We start from the raw sequence: 18,550 nt of genomic DNA on the forward strand, positions 1-18,550 counted from the left end.
GCAGGTGTACTCACTATAATGTGCAGGTGTACTCTCTATAATGTGCAGGTGTACTCACTATAATGTGCAGGAGTACTCTCTATAATGTGCAGGCGCACTCACTATAATGTGCAGGTGTACTCACTATAATGTGCAGGTGTACTCACTATAATGTGCAGGAGTACTCTCTATAATGTGCAGGTGTACTCTCTATAATGTGCAGGTGTACTCACTATAATGTGCAGGAGTACTCTCTATAATGTGCAGGTGTACTCTCTATAATGTGCAGGTGTACTCTCTATAATGTGCAGGCGCACTCACTATAATGTGCAGGAGTACTCTCTATAATGTGCAGGAGTACTCTCTATAATGTGCAGGTGTACTCACTATAATGTGCAGGCGCACTCAATATAATGTGCAGGTGTACTCTCTATAATGTGCAGGTGTACTCTCTATAATGTGCAGGAGTACTCTCTATAATGTGCAGGTGTACTCACTATAATGTGCAGGAGTACTCTCTATAATGTGCAGGCGCACTCACTATAATGTGCAGGTGTACTCACTATAATGTGCAGGTGTACTCACTATAATGTGCAAGTGTACTTACTATAATGTGCAGGTGTACTCACTATAATTTGCAGGAGTACTCTCTATAATGTGCAGGTGTACTCTCTATAATGTGCAGGAGTACTCACTATAATGTGCAGGCGCACTCAATATAATGTGCAGGTGTACTCTCTATAATGTGCAGGTGTACTCTCTATAATGTGCAGGAGTACTCTCTATAATGTGCAGGTGTACTCACTATAATGTGCAGGAGTACTCTCTATAATGTGCAGGCGCACTCAATATAATGTGCAGGTGTACTCACTATAATGTGCAGGTGTACTCACTATAATGTGCAAGTGTACTTACTATAATGTGCAGGTGTACTCACTATAATGTGCAGGAGTACTCTCTATAATGTGCAGGTGTACTCACTATAATGTGCAGGTGTACTCTCTATAATGTGCAGGCGCACTCACTATAATGTGCAGGTGTACTCACTATAATGTGCAGGTGTACTCACTATAATGTGCAGGTGTACTCACTATAATGTGCAGGAGTACTCTCTATAATGTGCAGGCGCACTCACTATAATGTGCAGGCGCACTCACTATAATGTGCAGGCGCACTCACTATAATGTGCAGGCGCACTCACTATAATGTGCAGGTGTACTCTCTATAATGTGCAGGTGTACTCACTATAATGTGCAGGCGTACTCTCTATAATGTGCAGGTGTACTCTCTATAATGTGCAGGTGTACTCTGAAACACTGTACATGGAGTACACTGACCGTGTGAAGTATTTTTATTTGATACAATTACAACCAGTGATACTACTTACAGTGCAAGTGTAAATATTTGCCAGAACCAAATGAAAGAAATGACGTGTTTTTCTAATTGATTTTTCTCTCTTTCTTTCTGTTTATGGGACTTGGAAGAACTAGTGATGCATCTGTTATCTGTTTGTACGAAGCTGTAACATTGCTCATATCCTGTGTTCCTATGGGGAAAGCTGTACACTTCCAGCACACATGTAGTATTGGTTGATGTCCTCTCTTATCTTTATAGTGTTCTTCGAGCTGCGGTGAGGGAATCCAACAACGCCAAGTGGTGTGTAAGGCGAGTGATAATGTCATAGGGCAGTGCGATGGCGACAAGCCGGAAACCATACAGGTCTGCAAGATGGCATCATGCCCGGGTAGGTGATGATGTCATTACTCACACAGGCAGAATGAAAATACATTACTTTGTGTTTGGTTTTTGTGTGCACAAGCATCAGGGGGAGATTGTTATTGTACTGCTGGGATTGACACAAATGTATATAAAATGTGACTAGATTATCTTTTTAGGGTAGCCAGTCATTAATGAAAAATAATCTATTAGGATTTCTATCCCTATATATTTAAAGGGACATGAACCCCACATTTTTTTTCTTTCATGATTTAAAAAGAACAATTTTAAACAATTTTCTAATTTACTTTTATTATTAAATTAAATAAAGGAACAGAGAATGAAGCAGGTTTGATAACAGAAGAAAATGTAAAAGTTGTTTAAAGTTGTATGTTCTGTTTAAATCATGGAAGAAAAATGTTAACTTTACTGTTCTTCTAACGTTAGAGTCATGGGGATAGATTTATTTTGCATTCTACGCGCATCGTCTCCGGTTCACCTGAAACGGAAGTTAAGAAGCAGCAGTCATAAGACCACTGCTCCTTAACTTCTCCGCCACCTTGCTTGTGCAATGTATGCTGTCGGCATTTAGCGAGGTCGAGCGGACATGATTCGATACAGTGAATCATGTCCACTCGACCTTTAGTAAATCTTCCCCTAGGAATGGATTAAACGGATCAAAGAGGCAATCAGAGAAGCTGCAGATCTGTCTGAACCAAATGTGAATGGGTAAAGATGCCCAATATGTGTATATGGTAACCTCAGAACATCTGGATTTACTGCGTATGGATAAACGCACAACAGACTTTATCAGGGTCTTGCAGATGTACATGGGAGCAAAAACATACCTAATTAATGCTATGGCTGCTATCTGGTTCGGTATTGATGAAGACTATCTTCAGCTTATTCATATTTGGGTAGATTACGAGTTTTGCGCTAAACAGGGTGCGAAACTAACGCCCAAAAAGATGCGTTATTTCACTCTCCATAGCGTTGCCATTACGAGTTACTAAAAAGCCTCCTTGTTCGTGCGATATGGTGACATTAAGGTCCATACCATACCAAAGCCAAGGGCTGATTTGACGTGCTCGTGCACACTTTCCCCTATAGACATCAATGGGGAGAGAGTGTTAGAAAAAAAACTAACACCTGAAGTGCAGAATGAAAAATCTTCGTAACACTACCCCATTGATGATGGGGGGAAAAAGTTATGTTTAAACCTAACACCCTAACATAAACCCCAAGTCTAAACACCCCTAATCCTCCGCCCCCAACATCACCGACACCTAAATAAAGTTATTAACCCCTAATCCGCCGCTCCTGACATCGCCAACACTAATAAAAGTTATTAACCTCTATTCCGCCGCTCCCTGACATCGCCGCCACTATAATAAAGTTATTAACCCCATTCTGACGCTCCCCGATATCGACAACATTAATAATAAAGCTATTAACCCCTAATCCGCCTCTCCTCAACATCGCCAACACTATAATAAAGTTATTAACCCCTAAACCTCCTCCCCCCACATCCCTGCTACTAAATAAACCTATTAACCACTAAATCGCCAGCCCCCCCACATCGCAAAACACAAAATTAAACTATTAACTCTTACACCTAACAGCCCCCCTTACTTTAAATTAAAATTACAATATAACTATCTTAAAATAAATAAAAACTTACCTGTGAAATAAAAATAAACCTAACATTAAACTATAAATTAACCTAACTATTCTAATAAAATTAAAAAAACTACCAATTAAAAAATTTAAATTTCAAATTAAAAAAAACATAACACTATGAAAAAAATAAAAAAATCTAAAATTATAAAAAATAATAAACACTAAATTACGAAATTATCAAAAATACATTTTTTTTACCTAATCTAATAGCCTTATAAAAATAAAAAAGCCCCCAAAATAAAAACACCCCCTAGCATTGCCCTAAGTTAAACAGCTCTTTTACCTGTAAAAAAATACAAAGTCCCCCAACAGTAAAACCCACCACCCAACCAACCCCCCAAAATAAAAAAAAAATAACTCTAAAAAAACCCTAAGCTACCCATTGCCCCTAAAGTGGCATTGCCCTTAAAAGGGCATTCAACTCTTTTTCATTGCCCTTAAAAGGGCATTCAGCTCTTTTTCATTGCCCTTAAAAGGGCATTCAGCTCTTTTAAAAAAGCCCAAAGCCCTAATCTAAAAAAAAAAACAAAAAACCCCAACCCCCCCCCCCCAAAAAAAAACCTAACACTTACCCCAGAATATCTACTCACCGTTCCTGAAGTATGGACATTCATCTCTATCCAGGCGGTGAGAAGTCTTTAAAAAAAATGGCACAGGATTTCAGCGCTAAAATCTAAAAAGAATACCTAAGCCACTCTCCACTATCTCCCCAGGATAGAAATGGAACAAACAATATGGTGAAATGAGAGGGCGCTAAAAGCTGGTATACTTAACACACCTAATTGTTTATGATATATATCAAAGGTAAGAATTCATAAGAGACGGTAATTTTAACAATCATTTACTAGTGGGAATATTCCCTAATTTGTGCAATACATAAATTCATAAAACAATATATGAAAACAATTTCAAACACATAAAAATTTGACACGATATCTGTATCTTGTATGTAGGAATACCACCCTGATAAAAATATAATATATATAATGCACGCTTAAGAATGCTTAAAACCTTAAAATAGAATTAAATTTATTCCAGAATATAATGGACAGTCTCTATAGTCCTTATAAATCTTCAACAGATGAAATCCCTTTTATTTGTATGGTATATTACATACGAGACTTGTCTCCGTGATTATACTCAATACACTGGGTAAAGCCGACAAATAGTTTCTTATTTTGGATACTTTGTATCTTTGTTTTGTTATGATGTATCTTTAACTCACAGATAGTTGCAGCGGCTGTAACCAAATGCCGCTGTAATGCGTCCAGGATACTGTGGTCTTTTATCACAACACGCTCCTTGCGTGTGGGCCGCTCTGTATGCTGCAGCTCCTGGTCTCTGGCACAGGATTCACCACTCCCTCCGTGGGGAGGTGACCGGCTAAGGTACGCCGCTCCCTGCGTGTAAGTACCTGACGGGCTGTTGTCTTTAGCTTCAGATGTTCACAGCTCCCTGCTTGTGAAAGATAGTCTGGATCTTCTTAAGTACAATCCTGGAGGTGGAATCAGCTCCCGCTCTTAGCGTTAATACGCGCGGGCAAATACTAGGTACCTAGTGGGTTTGGTTCTGGTGAACAGGCAACTTCTTACTTCTACGCGTTTCACCCGTGTATGTGGGCTTTATCAAGATGTCAGTTGCTGCCAGAACTTCGATTTAAAAAGCCGTTACTTCCTTCTCATTGGTTGATCTGTTGTTTGGTAATTGTTTCTTAAGGTGGATTTCTCAGGTAAATATATCTTAAGGTGGAATCACAGTAGTGTATTATTTTGTTCCTTTGTGGATCATATTTTAGGAATTTTAAAAAAATCACGAAAGGAGACTTTGGGTGAAATAAATACACAAATTATCGAATTTAAAAATAAACTTGAAACAAAAAGGGAACATCCTAATTTTAAAGAGAGGCAAAATAACTTAGTAAATAAACTAACAGAACTCAAACAAGACCTTCTAGATACAAAATGGAGGAAACTAGAAAGGGACAGAAATGATAAGTTAGAACAAAACAAAGAGAAAAATAAAACAGATAATGATAATCTGGAACCAACAATAGAAATAATTGGGATCAATCAAACCCAAAACAACAATTTGGGGAACACAAAACGCAAGGCAGATTTAGAAACAATTATGAGACACAAAGGGAAAGAAACTATACGAATGACAAACATGGGAGAGAATCACATAACAGAAGATATTTCGAACATCACGATAATTACACTAATTGGAGAAATCAATCCAATTATAAACCAAAACAACCATTCTTTCATCCAGAACATTATAATTATAATTATAGGGCCTATCCACAAAGTATAAGCTCAAATCAAACAAGACATTATACAAACACTGATACAAATTTTCATGCTAATAAACCACACTACTATGGCAATAGATATTCCAATAGCAATTATGACCCACAGAGGGAACAGAGACCCTTTAGAAATTACTACCACAGTCAGAACCCTAAAGACAACTATTATGAAGGTAGACCACAGAGAGAAAGAAACGTTAGCTGGCATATAGAAACAAAGAATAGATTCTCCCCCCTGAAAGATGAAAGGGTTTTTTTAGAGAAAAGCCCTCTGAGGGAGGGCACAACAAAGGATCTTTTAGCCCTAGAGAAGAGGGAAAAATTCTACACCCCGTTAAATCAAAAGAAAAGACAGTTAGAGGACAAAGAGGAGGAAAGAATAGAAGGAGAGGCAAAAAGAGTCAGATAATTTCTGAAAATACAGGGATTTTTAATCTTAGTAATGAAAATCTAAATGAAGATGAAAAAAGAGTACTCTCGTTAGGAATGTCTTTTGCCCCATCAACTACTCTTAATAAATTCAACACTCACATACATGTGAAACAATTTGTTAGGAAACTAACATTAAAACGTTTTTTCCTAAAAAAACCCTTGGAAAAACAGGTAAACCCCTCTAGATTTCCTCAAAGTTCAACTGACATAAAGAGTGATACCAAACATACCAACTTAAAACCAGCATCAAAATTTTATCCCACATTTGCAAAAGGCTCAAATTTAGAGACCTTTGAAAAAATAGTTCTTAAAGATCTAAAAGAAAGCAATCCAAAAAAATTTAAACCAAATTTCAATCTAACAAAGAAAGATAGAGAAATTATAGAAAAATTACAAAAAAACAAACAAGTAGTCATAAAACCGGCAGATAAAGGTGGGGGGTAGTCGTTATGAGTAGAGCCAACTATGTCAATGAAGCAAATAGAATCCTTAACGATCCCAAGACGTATAAAACTCTGGATCTTAACCCCACAAAGAGAATTATGAAAAACTTGCTGTCAATTTTGGAGGAAGGAAAAGATGGTGGGGTTCTCAATGAGAACGAATTTCATTATCTATATCCAAAATTTCCACGAACCCCCATCTTTTACTTCCTACCAAAGGTACATAAAAGCTTAGAAAACCCCCCCGGGAGATCAATCATTTCAGGAATTGGATCCGTCACATGTAATTTATCTAGATACGTAGATATTTTTCTACAAAAATACGTAAAAAACTTAAACACCTATCTTAGAGATTCAACACAAGTATTGCAACTGATGGAAAACATAGAGTGGGAAGAAAATTTAATTCTCGCAACTAGCGATGTCACATCACTATACACAGTTATAGACCACACCAAGGGTCTCCAGGCAGTAGAAACAATCCTGAATCAAGATAGCAATATCAGCACACAATTAAATGATTTTATTCTGAAGGGGATAAAATTCATTTTAGAAAATAATTATTTTGAATTTAATGGGAAGTACTACTTGCAGCTAGAAGGTACCGCGATGGGCACGAGGTTCACGCCAAGTTATGCTAATATATTCATGGGCCACTGGGAAGATAATTTCCTCAGGACACATGAATTTGGCGCGGACCTCGTGCTCTTCAAACGATACATAGATGACATTCTTATTGTGTGGAGAGGCTCTGAAGAGAGACTGAAACAATTCTTTGAAACAATGAATATTAACGATAGGGGCTTACACTTTACTTATGAGTATAGTAGAACATCCATTTCTTTTTTAGATATAGAAATATATGTAGAAGAAGGTAATATAGAAACAAGAACATTCTTCAAAAAAGTAGATTGCAATAACTACATACATAAGAAAAGTTGCCACTATGAAAAATGGAAAGGGAACATACCGACTGGACAGTTCCTTAGAATTAGAAAAAACTGTTCCAAATATACCGACTTTGAAACCCAAGTTAAAGTTTTACAACAAAGATTCTACGATAGAGGCTATTCAGAACAAGAGATTGAAGGGGCAATAAATAGAGCAAGTACAACAGAAAGAAGTTCACTCTTACAATATAGAAATAAAGATACTCTGACCACCACTGTGGAAAAGAATGAATATGATATAGCTCTCATTACAGATTATAGTGAAAACCACCAATTAATAAGGAAAATAGTCAATAAACATTGGCATATAATTAAAAAGGACCCCTTAATAGGAGATTTATTAGCTCCCAAACCCAAAATCATATTCAAAAAAGCGAGGAATCTTAAACAAATTTTAGCACCAAGTGAATTAAAGAAGGAGAGCAAAATTCTGGTAGATAAAGATCTTAAAGGTCATTCCCCTAAAGGTTTTTTTCCCTGCAACTTATGTAGAGCGTGCAGATATAGTAATAAAAATAGCTCTGTGCACATAGATGGAATAGGAGAAGATTTTGCCATAAAAGATATCATTAGATGTTCAAACAAGGGGGTCATATACCTCATTAAATGTTCTTGCAATTTGGTTTATATCGGAGAGACCACCCGAATGTTACGTGACAGGATCCGAGAACATTTATGTAACATAGATAAAGGCAACCTTGACACCCATTTATATAAGCATTTTAGGGAAACCCATAATAACAACCTACAACATTTTAAGTTTTGGGGGATCTGTATAGTCAGAGGAGATTGGAGGGGGGGGATTTTGAGGCAAAACTCCTTAAAAAAGAATCGGAATTAATATATAAATTGGATACCCTCTATCCTAGAGGGTTAAATTCAGAGTTAGATATATCCCCCTTTTTAGTAGTATAATCTGTTAGAATAATTTCCTCACTATTCATTTGTGATATAGAACACAGAAACTATCCTAAAACAAATAATAGATACACTTTTAAGTAATTAATTAAAGAGAACTAATGAAAAATAGAAGCTCAAACATATATAAACATAATTGTACAACATTTAGTATAGAATAATATTATTTCCCTGGATTAGAGCGACTAGTAATTTCATTTTTATTTAATTTTGTTTTTTATTTATTTTTATTTTTATTTTATTTTATTATCATTAATTTGGTTTTTTGGTTTTATCCTGAAATAAATGGAATACCACCCTTTGGAATTACCACCCTGAGATAATAATAATAATTTCTTAATTTAGTTACAATTTAGAATAATATTATTGTTCTATATATTTGAAAAAAGATTCTTGTTAATACATACTCCACAATTTTATAATTACTAAAGAAATATAGTAAGAAGACATGGGAAATATGATCCACAAAGGAACAAAATAATACACTACTGCGATTCCACCTTAAGATATATTTACCTGAGAAATCCACCTTAAGAAACAATTACCAAACAACAGATCAACCAATGAGAAGGAAGTAACGGCTTTTTAAATCGAAGTTCTGGCAGCAACTGACATCTTGATAAAGCCCACATACACGGGTGAAACGCGTAGAAGTAAGAAGTTGCCTGTTCACCAGAACCAAACCCACTAGGTACCTAGTATTTGCCTGCGCGTATTAACGCTAAGAGCGGGAGCTGATTCCACCTCCAGGATTGTACTTAAGAAGATCCAGACTATCTTTCACAAGCAGGGAGCTGTGAACATCTGAAGCTAAAGACAACAGCCCGTCAGGTACTTACACGCAGGGAGCGGCGTACCTTAGCCGGTCACCTCCCCACGGAGGGAGTGGTGAATCCTGTGCCAGAGACCAGGATCTGCAGCATACAGAGCGGCCCACACGCAAGGAGCGTGTTGTGATAAAAGACCACAGTATCCTGGACGCATTACAGCGGCATTTGGTTACAGCCGCTGCAACTATCTGTGAGTTAAAGATACATCATAACAAAACAAAGATACAAAGTATCCAAAATAAGAAACTATTTGTCGGCTTTACCCAGTGTATTGAGTATAATCACGGAGACAAGTCTCGTATGTAATATACCATACAAATAAAAGGGATTTCATCTGTTGAAGATTTATAAGGACTATAGAGACTGTCCATTATATTCTGGAATAAATTTAATTCTATTTTAAGGTTTTAAGCATTCTTAAGCTCGCATTATATATATTATATTTTTATCAGGGTGGTATTCCTACATACAAGATACAGATATCGTGTCAAATTTTTATGTGTTTGAAATTGTTTTCATATATTGTTTTATGAATTTATGTATTGCACAAATTAGGGAATATTCCCACTAGTAAATGATTGTTAAAATTACCGTCTCTTATGAATTCTTACCTTTGATATATATCATAAACAATTAGGTGAGAAGTCTTTATCCTTGCGGTGATATCTTCATTCAGCCCAGGGGCGTCTTCTGTCTTCATCCCGGCGATGCGGAGCGGAGCCATCCTGGAACCCAAAGAAATCCTGCGCGCAGCGTCCTCTTCATACGGTCACCACCGTACACTGAAGTTGAATGCAAGGTAGCTGATTCGAAATGGCGTACCTTGCATTCCTATTAGTTAATTTGATTCTTCAAATTCAATCAGCCAATAGGATAAGAGCTTTTGAAATCTTATTGGCTGTTCAAAGCAGCCAATAGGATGAGAGCTACTGAAATCCTATTGGCTGTTCAAAACAGCCAATAGGATTTTAGAAGCTCTCATCCTATTGGCTGATTTGAATTTGAAGAATCAAATCAGCCAATAGGAATCCAAGGTACGCCATTTTGAAATGGCTACCTTGCATTCAATTTCAGTGTACGGCGGTGACCATATGAAGAGGACGCTCTGCACAGGATGTCTTTGGCTTCCAAGATGGCTCTGCTCCGCGCCACCGGGATGAAGATAGAAGACGCACCAGGGATGGATGAAGACTTCTTGCCGCCTGGATGGAGATGGATGTATGGACTTCAGGAACCGTGAGTAGATATAATGGGGTTAGTGTTAGGGGTTTTTTTTTTTTCATTTTTTTGGGTGTTTTTTTTTTTAGATTAGTGCTTTGGGCTTTTTTAAAACATCTGAATGCCCTTTTAAGGGCAATAAAAAAGAGCTGAATGCCCTTTTAAGAGCAATGCACCTTAGGGCTTAGAAATGATCATATGAGCCTTTCAATGTTTAGCTTTCAACTAAGAATACCAAGAGAACAAAGCAAAATTGGTGATAAAAGTAAATTAGAAAGTTGTTTAAAATTACATGCCCTATTTGAAACATGACTTGACTGTCCCTTTAACTGCAAAGGGCTCCAATGCACATATATATATATTTATATATATATATATATATATATATATATATATATATATATATATATATATATATATATGTCTATATATGTGCACATATATATTTGTGTTTATATGTGTAAATACATATATAAACGTATAAATACAAAAATATATATTTATACACACACACACATATCTATCTATCTATCTATCTATCTATCTATCTATCTATCTATCTATCTATCTATCTATATATATATATATATATATATATACACACACACATACATTTAGGGGTTAATATGATAGATGGTTTGCTGCAGTGGGATATTGACAGTTTAGGGGTTAAAAAGGTAGATGGTTTATTGCGGTGGGATATTGGCGGTTTAGGGGGACATAGGTATAGTTCTTAGGCTCTGTGTAATATATTCCAAAGGCAGGGATCCTTTACCATACATTGCCAATGTTGGCGCTGATGCTGGCTGGAATCCAATCGTCTGTTGGTATGAACAGTTAAACACCTCTCTGCGATGCCACCCGTTAACATAGATGTCAGCATCTTGGAATATTTCACTGGCTCACAAGATGTTGTGGCGCATTCCCCTCAGAATATGTTGCCGCTTTGCGGCACTTTCGATTATCAGGCCTTTTTCTAAATCCTAAAACTTTCATTTTGACTTCTGGGTACATATTAAATGTTTATAAATGTAATGAATACATATTATAAACTCTTTATATATCTTATGATTTGTAGGCACCAAAGTATTGAATAATATTCTTTTTAATAGAATATTTCATCGACTGTATGTCAAAGGAAACGTTCACCCATTCCTTATTTATTTTTAATTTATAAAAAAAATGCAGCAGATTTTAAGTCGTAGCGGTCTTCAAATATTAACTATCAAAGCTCAAAAATGGGTATCAATCTTCAGAAATTATAGTATTGATTCATCACTTTTGATATTTATTTATTTTTAAAATTTAGGAAAATCTCCAGGTCTCACTCCTCGCACAGAGAGCAGTTACCCGGTTACTCCAAAAGCTCCGTGGGTACCACCAGAAAACTCCCCAAAGAACCCAGTCAACAAGATATCCTCAAGTAAGCTGAAATAATTTTGTTTATGACAATCAAAAAACAAACATTTAAACAACAGAACAAAATGTAATAATACGTAGTCTGTAAGATTTAATTCTTCATTTTAGAAGATACAGTAGGTGTGATGTTCAGCTGTATAGAGTATTTGCAAAGTTTAGAGGTGAATTTAACATTATGTGATTACACATTTTAGCAGCTTCCTGGCTGGCAAAGAAGAGAGCAATGTTCTGCAGCTCTCTGACAGCCAAGGGGTTAGATGTGCACGTCTCCACATATAAATATAATTATCATGTGATTCCTGAGCTCATGGCTTCTCTCCTTTACTCCCAAATCTCAGTTTAATGTGCCCCTCCTTGTAAAATCGGGGTACCTCAACTCTTTGTATGGTGGGAATTGCTGAGGGCCACATTACAGAAAACTCACACTTATACTAAAGATAACACCAAATATTAAACTAAAATTATAATTATTATTTATGATTAATGAACATAATTTAACTCTATATATAACATTTGGCACAAATGAACATGCTTAGTAACCTAATGAGAAGTGTGAGGTTGTTTTTTTCAATTACAAATGACTGATGTCTGTTTTCTGCTCCGTAGTGCTAAGGGCCACAAAAAAACCATTGGAGCGCTGAATGTGGCCTGTGGGTCAAACATTGGACAGCCCTGTTTTAAGGGTTAACAGATGTTGAATGTGTACCTTTTATGAGCTTGTTAAAGAAATTGGTTTACACTTAAATATCTTTCAATGCATTTTACTGAGATACAACACATCAGTAATCTGTGACCCAGATTTATAGTTTGTTATCAATTTTATAATAACAATACTGTGTTGATTCATATGTTTTTCTGTTATTTACAACAAATTGGTGAGAAAAAGCCAATAAATGCGTTAACAAATTTCTTTTCCATATTCTTTACACAGAAGAGTCATGCCAAGGTGACAAATCCATATTCTGTCAGATGGAAGTTTTGGCGCGTTACTGCTCTATTCCTGGCTACAATAAGCTATGCTGTGAATCATGTGGCAAGAAGGTTGTTCCTACCAACTTCACCCCAATTTCAGAGCATGCAGCTCTGGAGCTTAGAGCCCCGGAAGGGGCAGTTATGCCCAGTCCCATCCAACCTGTAACGGTGGCACCAACATCCGCAAGCAGGTTTACTGAGGCAGGAGCAGGTGATGCCTCATTGGATGGACCCCTCGCTGTTCATGGATTCCAGCACACTGTGAAGGTATCAGCATCCAATAATACCAATATGAGGCAACCCCCAATTCATCAACCAAGCAATAATACATCTGATGCGCATCAAGGAAAGCAAATAGTACAAGGTTTTGTGGATAATCGTGCAGTGCATTGGAATAAAACATTAGTCAATAAGCAAATCAGAGCAAGTTCTTTGGTGTCTTCTGGTGTAATAAGACAAAGAAGGGAAGATTATAAAGCTGCCCAGAGGGGATCCAATGGCAAAACCACACTGGTGGTAACATGAGTCTAGACTTATCCACCAGACACTAGAGGTGCTGTGTGGATTCATTGGGAAAAGACTATTTTCGGACAAAAGATGAAAGAACAAAGGCTTTTTTGTATTTGCCTGTAGCACTTTTTAAGTCATGAAAAAATGACTAAAGTTTGTATGCTAAAATAATTTCAAATTTCTGGGCATTAAGACATTGTGGCCCAGTAATCGTTACCTCATGATGCATCTCGGATGCGTATACTGTCATAAGGGTGCTACCAACTGGATTTCAAGCAAAAATAAATAAAAGGAAAATATCTCTGTACATCTCACCTTGATTCTAGCTAACAGGTGCTCTATATGACATATAGACTACAAGGAAGGTGAAATGTGGTGCTTTTTTTAATATGAATGGGCACAGTTAGTCCCCGTATTCTTGATGGAAGTGTTGCTGTATTTTGTATTTTATTTACCTCAATGAAATTGGGTCATTTGCAGTGAACTGCAGTGAAATATTTTGATTTTGTAAACTCCTACATGTCTTCAAGCGTACTCCAACACACCACGCTAAGACTGCTGTCATTTAAGATTTATTAAATTGGTGCAAACATTGGGTTTACCTTGTTATATATAAAAAGCTGCTCAAACACCAAACCCCAATGCTTCTGGCCTTACTTGGATTGTGCAATTGTTGCTAGCAGATTAAGCAATTTCTAGATACACATTTGGGTTTGTTCTTTTTGGACACAAAGTCACAGAGAACACTGTTGTTGCAAAACGTTTTTTGCATTATGTTCCCCGTAGACATCAAGACCTGTTTGTGTATAAAGTATGCTGTCTAGCAGTCTCCATAGCTAGTAGTGCGTACAAAGAAGCGAAAATCCCACTTGCTGCCTCTGTATATCAGTGCTTGACTGTTGTGTTTTCAGCACTGAGAGTTTGATACAACAGGATGAGAAAAGTAAAGCTGAACGACTTGACCAGCCAGTGCTTATAAGTGATGTGCCATTGGCATCTGCCAAGATCTCCTATGGTAAAGCCAGTCCTATCTAGATAGTGTCATAAATGTATTCAAAATCATTTCTTTGTATTGGGGCTTTTATCATTTTATTTGTATAGATTAGTATGGTCATTTGTTTAATGCTGGTCTTCATACAACATTATTTCCGGGGAGGGGGTCTATGTGGCAACATCCAAAGAAGATTGTTTGGTTAAATTAAAAAAAATCAGATTACCTGTTTATATGCAAGGGAGTAATCTGTATATAAACAGTGTTTGAAATGAAAATAAAATGCATATGAAATGATTGTAAATATGATGAATCTCACCATGTGCCTTACTTACGTCACAAAGTAGATTGTGTGGCCTGTTTGATTGTCAGTATCAGATTCATGGGGACTTTATAATGTCAGTGCATTCAGACTGTGGTTTAATAGACACATCATTTAATTTGTTTAACCCATTGGTTGCCAGAAAACAAATGCATTACAGTCCTCTCCAGCATTAAGAGTGTTAATATAAAAAATGTATTTCAGATGCACAAAAAAAAACTCAGACAGAGACTAATGAAAGAAAACGTACGCAGCAGTGTATAGTGAAAATAAACCTAAACGTTACTGAACAGTGAGGTTTTTATAGGGTATAAAAGTGTGGGTCACATTTAAACAAACAAGGAAACAAATGTGAAGTAGTGCATTAATAATTATTATTGCTATTATTAGTATTATTATTAATAACATTAATAACCATAATAATAATAGCGTAAGGAATTTCACATAGCTTTGGTTTAACTACAGTCTGTTTGATTCTCGTCTATAAAATACCAGAAAAGTAAATAAAGCAGAGAAAATAATAATTTGGAACAAAATAATTAATAACACTATTTATGTGAAATTGTAAAGATGCCCTCTCTGATTGCTTGTCAGTTAAACTGCCCTTGTGAAGGGGGCAAATCACAGCAGCAACATGAAAATCAGACATTGTACCAAAAAACCTGCCACTGGGCATTTCTTAAGATCATAGTAAGAAGCAGATGCATTGCACATTACATACATGGTGTCCTGTGTATATATAGATGGCTGAGTCATATACCTATAACAGTTTAACAGATATCTATCACTATTGTGAAAAGCTAAAGCGGTTGTGGTGTTGTATATTTGTGTAGGTAACAGCAGATGGGAACTACACAAAATTATTTTACTCACTGAACCTAAAAGTTACATCCAATAACCATTCTGTTATGAACCCTTAGCTGCCAACACATTAATAATACAATGCTCTAACGCACAGTATTTTCATTTTTATGTCCCTTTAACAATAAATTCTCTATTTTGTTAGAACATCTTACTGAACAAATTTTATTAAACACATGTATCTCCTAAAACAGCTGTATTCTGCTCCAAAAGAGAGTACAGCCAGTGGCTGGAGTATACACACATATGCTTCCTACTGATTAGCCCACCAGATGTATCCTCATCTGGAGTTCACAGGAACAAATCCTTTACTATGTATTCAGTTCATTTTGCAGGAGTTAACACATAATAAAATAAAATAATTTGTTTAAAATAAAATGCTTTAATGACATAGAACACTTGAGTGTTCTTTTACTAAAATTAAGCCTTTAACCATGTCCTAGATTCACTAAAGTTAGAATGGCCTCTTCAGTTTAGCCATAATCTAAGAGAGATGAGGGAGCTTGAGGAGAACGAAAACCTGAAGAGTACTCCAGTATTAGTGAACATATGGGAGAGTCATGGTAAATACATCAGGGAGTAAAAGATTATCAGAATCTAATGCTGTTACTTTTTGCCTCAGGCTTTTTTTAATTTTTTACTCTCACAAAAAAAAACCTCTTCGTTTATGTTTAAATTGATTTTGATTTATTTCCAGTTTTATTTGACTGCACAATATAACCTATAAATGATAGCCTGTCCCTCTGCAGACAGTAAATGACATAGATTGGTTTGGTCAACAGGTCTTCTTGTGCTAGTACGTATGCATGTATTGAGTACTTGTAAAGCGCGGCTAATCACCCGTTAGGGTCTCAAGGCGCTGCTCATTTTATCAACCTCAGAAGGATGAAAGGCTGAGTGGACCTCGCCGGGGATTGAACCTGCAACCCTTGGGTTGCTACAGAGCTCAGCCACAGTGCCTTAGCATGCTGAGCTATCTGTCCTAGTAGTTTCTGTGTAAAGTGAATGTTCCCCTGGCGGTCACATTCTGCTATATTACAAGTGGAGCGGTATTTAGAGCTCTGACTCGAGCATAAACACTGTTAGAATTAAGCTTTGTGTGTGTGCTTATTACAAGTTGAAAGTAATTTTTGTGAGCAATCAAAAACGAGACACGCGCTAACTTCAAGACTTTGGATACCACGACTGCACTAAATTCTTCTCCCTATAGACTTCAATGGAGCTGGATTATATATATATATAATATAGTTACCATGGTGACTTATACAAAGTGTGATGTGAGCGTTGTGGTTACTATGGAGATATAAACAATATGTCAAGCTAAAAGATTGCTACTAGTTACTCGCAATCAAGTGTATGTTGTGTTCACAAACTAACAATAAATTGTTACTATCACTCGTGCTTGACTGGAAATAGAGGGGAAAGTATATACAAATACTTGTTGGATAATTTTAAGGGGCCAAATGCTTCTATAATGGGACATCTAAGTCCAATGCACACTGTTTTAATATTTTATTTTTTTAAATTCTTTTTACTGTGAATATAGAGGAGAAAAAGAAAAAGTAGTCATTAACATAGCCAGAGAGCATTCCAAATCTAAAGTCATAAGACAAAGGGTGATTAATACATCAATATTCTGATTAATGACAAGTCAGCACGACAGTAAGGTCCTAGTGATGTTGTACACATAACCTAACGCATATTTAGACATTGACCAATACATATTTGAAATAACAGATCATATGCTATTAAAGATGATTTGACCAATACATTTAAATACAGTAAGCCATTTTCTGAAAGTTAAATATAATTATTTTATAATAAATAAAAACAAAAAAGCTGGGGAAGAGGTGAGAAAGAAAAAAAAGGGGGGGAGGGGATAGTGGATGGTCTCTCTTCCCCCGCCATCACCCTAGACTATTCCCCTAAGTTGTGTATTTTAGTATTGTCCCTTAATAAACCTCTCTAAAGCAAGATACCCATTATGGGGGGATAGGTCAGCTAACACCAGTTCAGCAAAACTATTAGAACTCAAAAAGGGCAAAAGGATTTGTTTTAGAACTGGGAGCGAATATGATTATTGGGACCCAGCCAAGTATAATTTTTTTATTTTATCTTTTGCTGTAGACTGTAATTGGAAAGATTCAAATAAGATTTGACAGTGTTAATATTTTATACTGCCATGTACCAAGCATGTCAATATATATAGAAGTGCAAAACAATAATACAAATAAAAATTAGATTATTTAAGTAAAAAATTAGCCAAAAAAACAGCGAACAATTTGCAAAAAATGTAAAACGATAAAGCAAAAAAAATAAGCATAAAGATTTAGGCAAAAAAATAAGCAAAGACATTAAGCCAAAAAAATTGGTCAAAAATACTAATATAAAAATAAAAATAGAATTGTGAATGAAAATAAAAAATATTTGTCTGGTCCCGAATTTATGACTGAATTATTTCACAACTCAGCAGATGAAATAGGTCATCCTCAATACATATGTGTAAAGCATTTTAGATCCGGGAATGAGTTTAGTCTTTTTGGTGCTGAGGTGTACACTGTCACAATTATTCAAATTCTATATATATACACCTACATACACATATTTAGACATGTATATATACTGTATATATATATATATATATATATATGTGTGTGTGTATATATATATATATATATATATATTTTAGCCCTTTCCATTCAAATACCTTGTCATATACAATATACCTTTGAACCCTTATAACGTTTTTTAATAAAAATGAATATAATTTTTTATCAGAGTTTAAATGAGTGTAACTGTATGTTTAAATGTATACATGTTGTGTTAAGTGCATATTTTTTTTAACCCCTTACCCTTAAGCGAGATCCTCAGTCACGCTAATTTGACGAGCACAAACTTTTCACTTTTAATACTGCGCTAAAGTTATATATTGATATCGCAACCTGTGCTACACTTAGCGCGCCACTTGTAATCTAGCCCATTATCAGGTGTATCAGCATCT

At 36.0% G+C, this 18,550-nt stretch overlaps 1 protein-coding gene across 2 annotated transcripts in view; it reads left to right on the plus strand.

The window, feature by feature from the left end:
• The window catches only part of ADAMTS14 (ADAM metallopeptidase with thrombospondin type 1 motif 14), a 265,871-nt gene extending 251,196 nt beyond the window's left edge, over positions 1-14,675 (plus strand). For both annotated transcript variants that reach the window (XM_053691940.1, XM_053691941.1), the window contains exons 20-22: positions 1,594-1,723; positions 11,784-11,897; positions 12,825-14,675. In XM_053691940.1, the coding sequence (XP_053547915.1) occupies positions 1,594-1,723; positions 11,784-11,897; positions 12,825-13,390 (810 nt within the window). In that variant the 3' untranslated portion in view covers positions 13,391-14,675. The remainder of the gene's footprint in view (positions 1-1,593; positions 1,724-11,783; positions 11,898-12,824) is intronic.
• Positions 14,676-18,550: the final 3,875 nt, after the last annotated feature.

Source organism: Bombina bombina, chromosome 9 (genome assembly GCF_027579735.1).
Source record: "Bombina bombina isolate aBomBom1 chromosome 9, aBomBom1.pri, whole genome shotgun sequence".
In the NCBI taxonomy this organism is placed as follows: domain Eukaryota; kingdom Metazoa; phylum Chordata; class Amphibia; order Anura; family Bombinatoridae; genus Bombina; species Bombina bombina.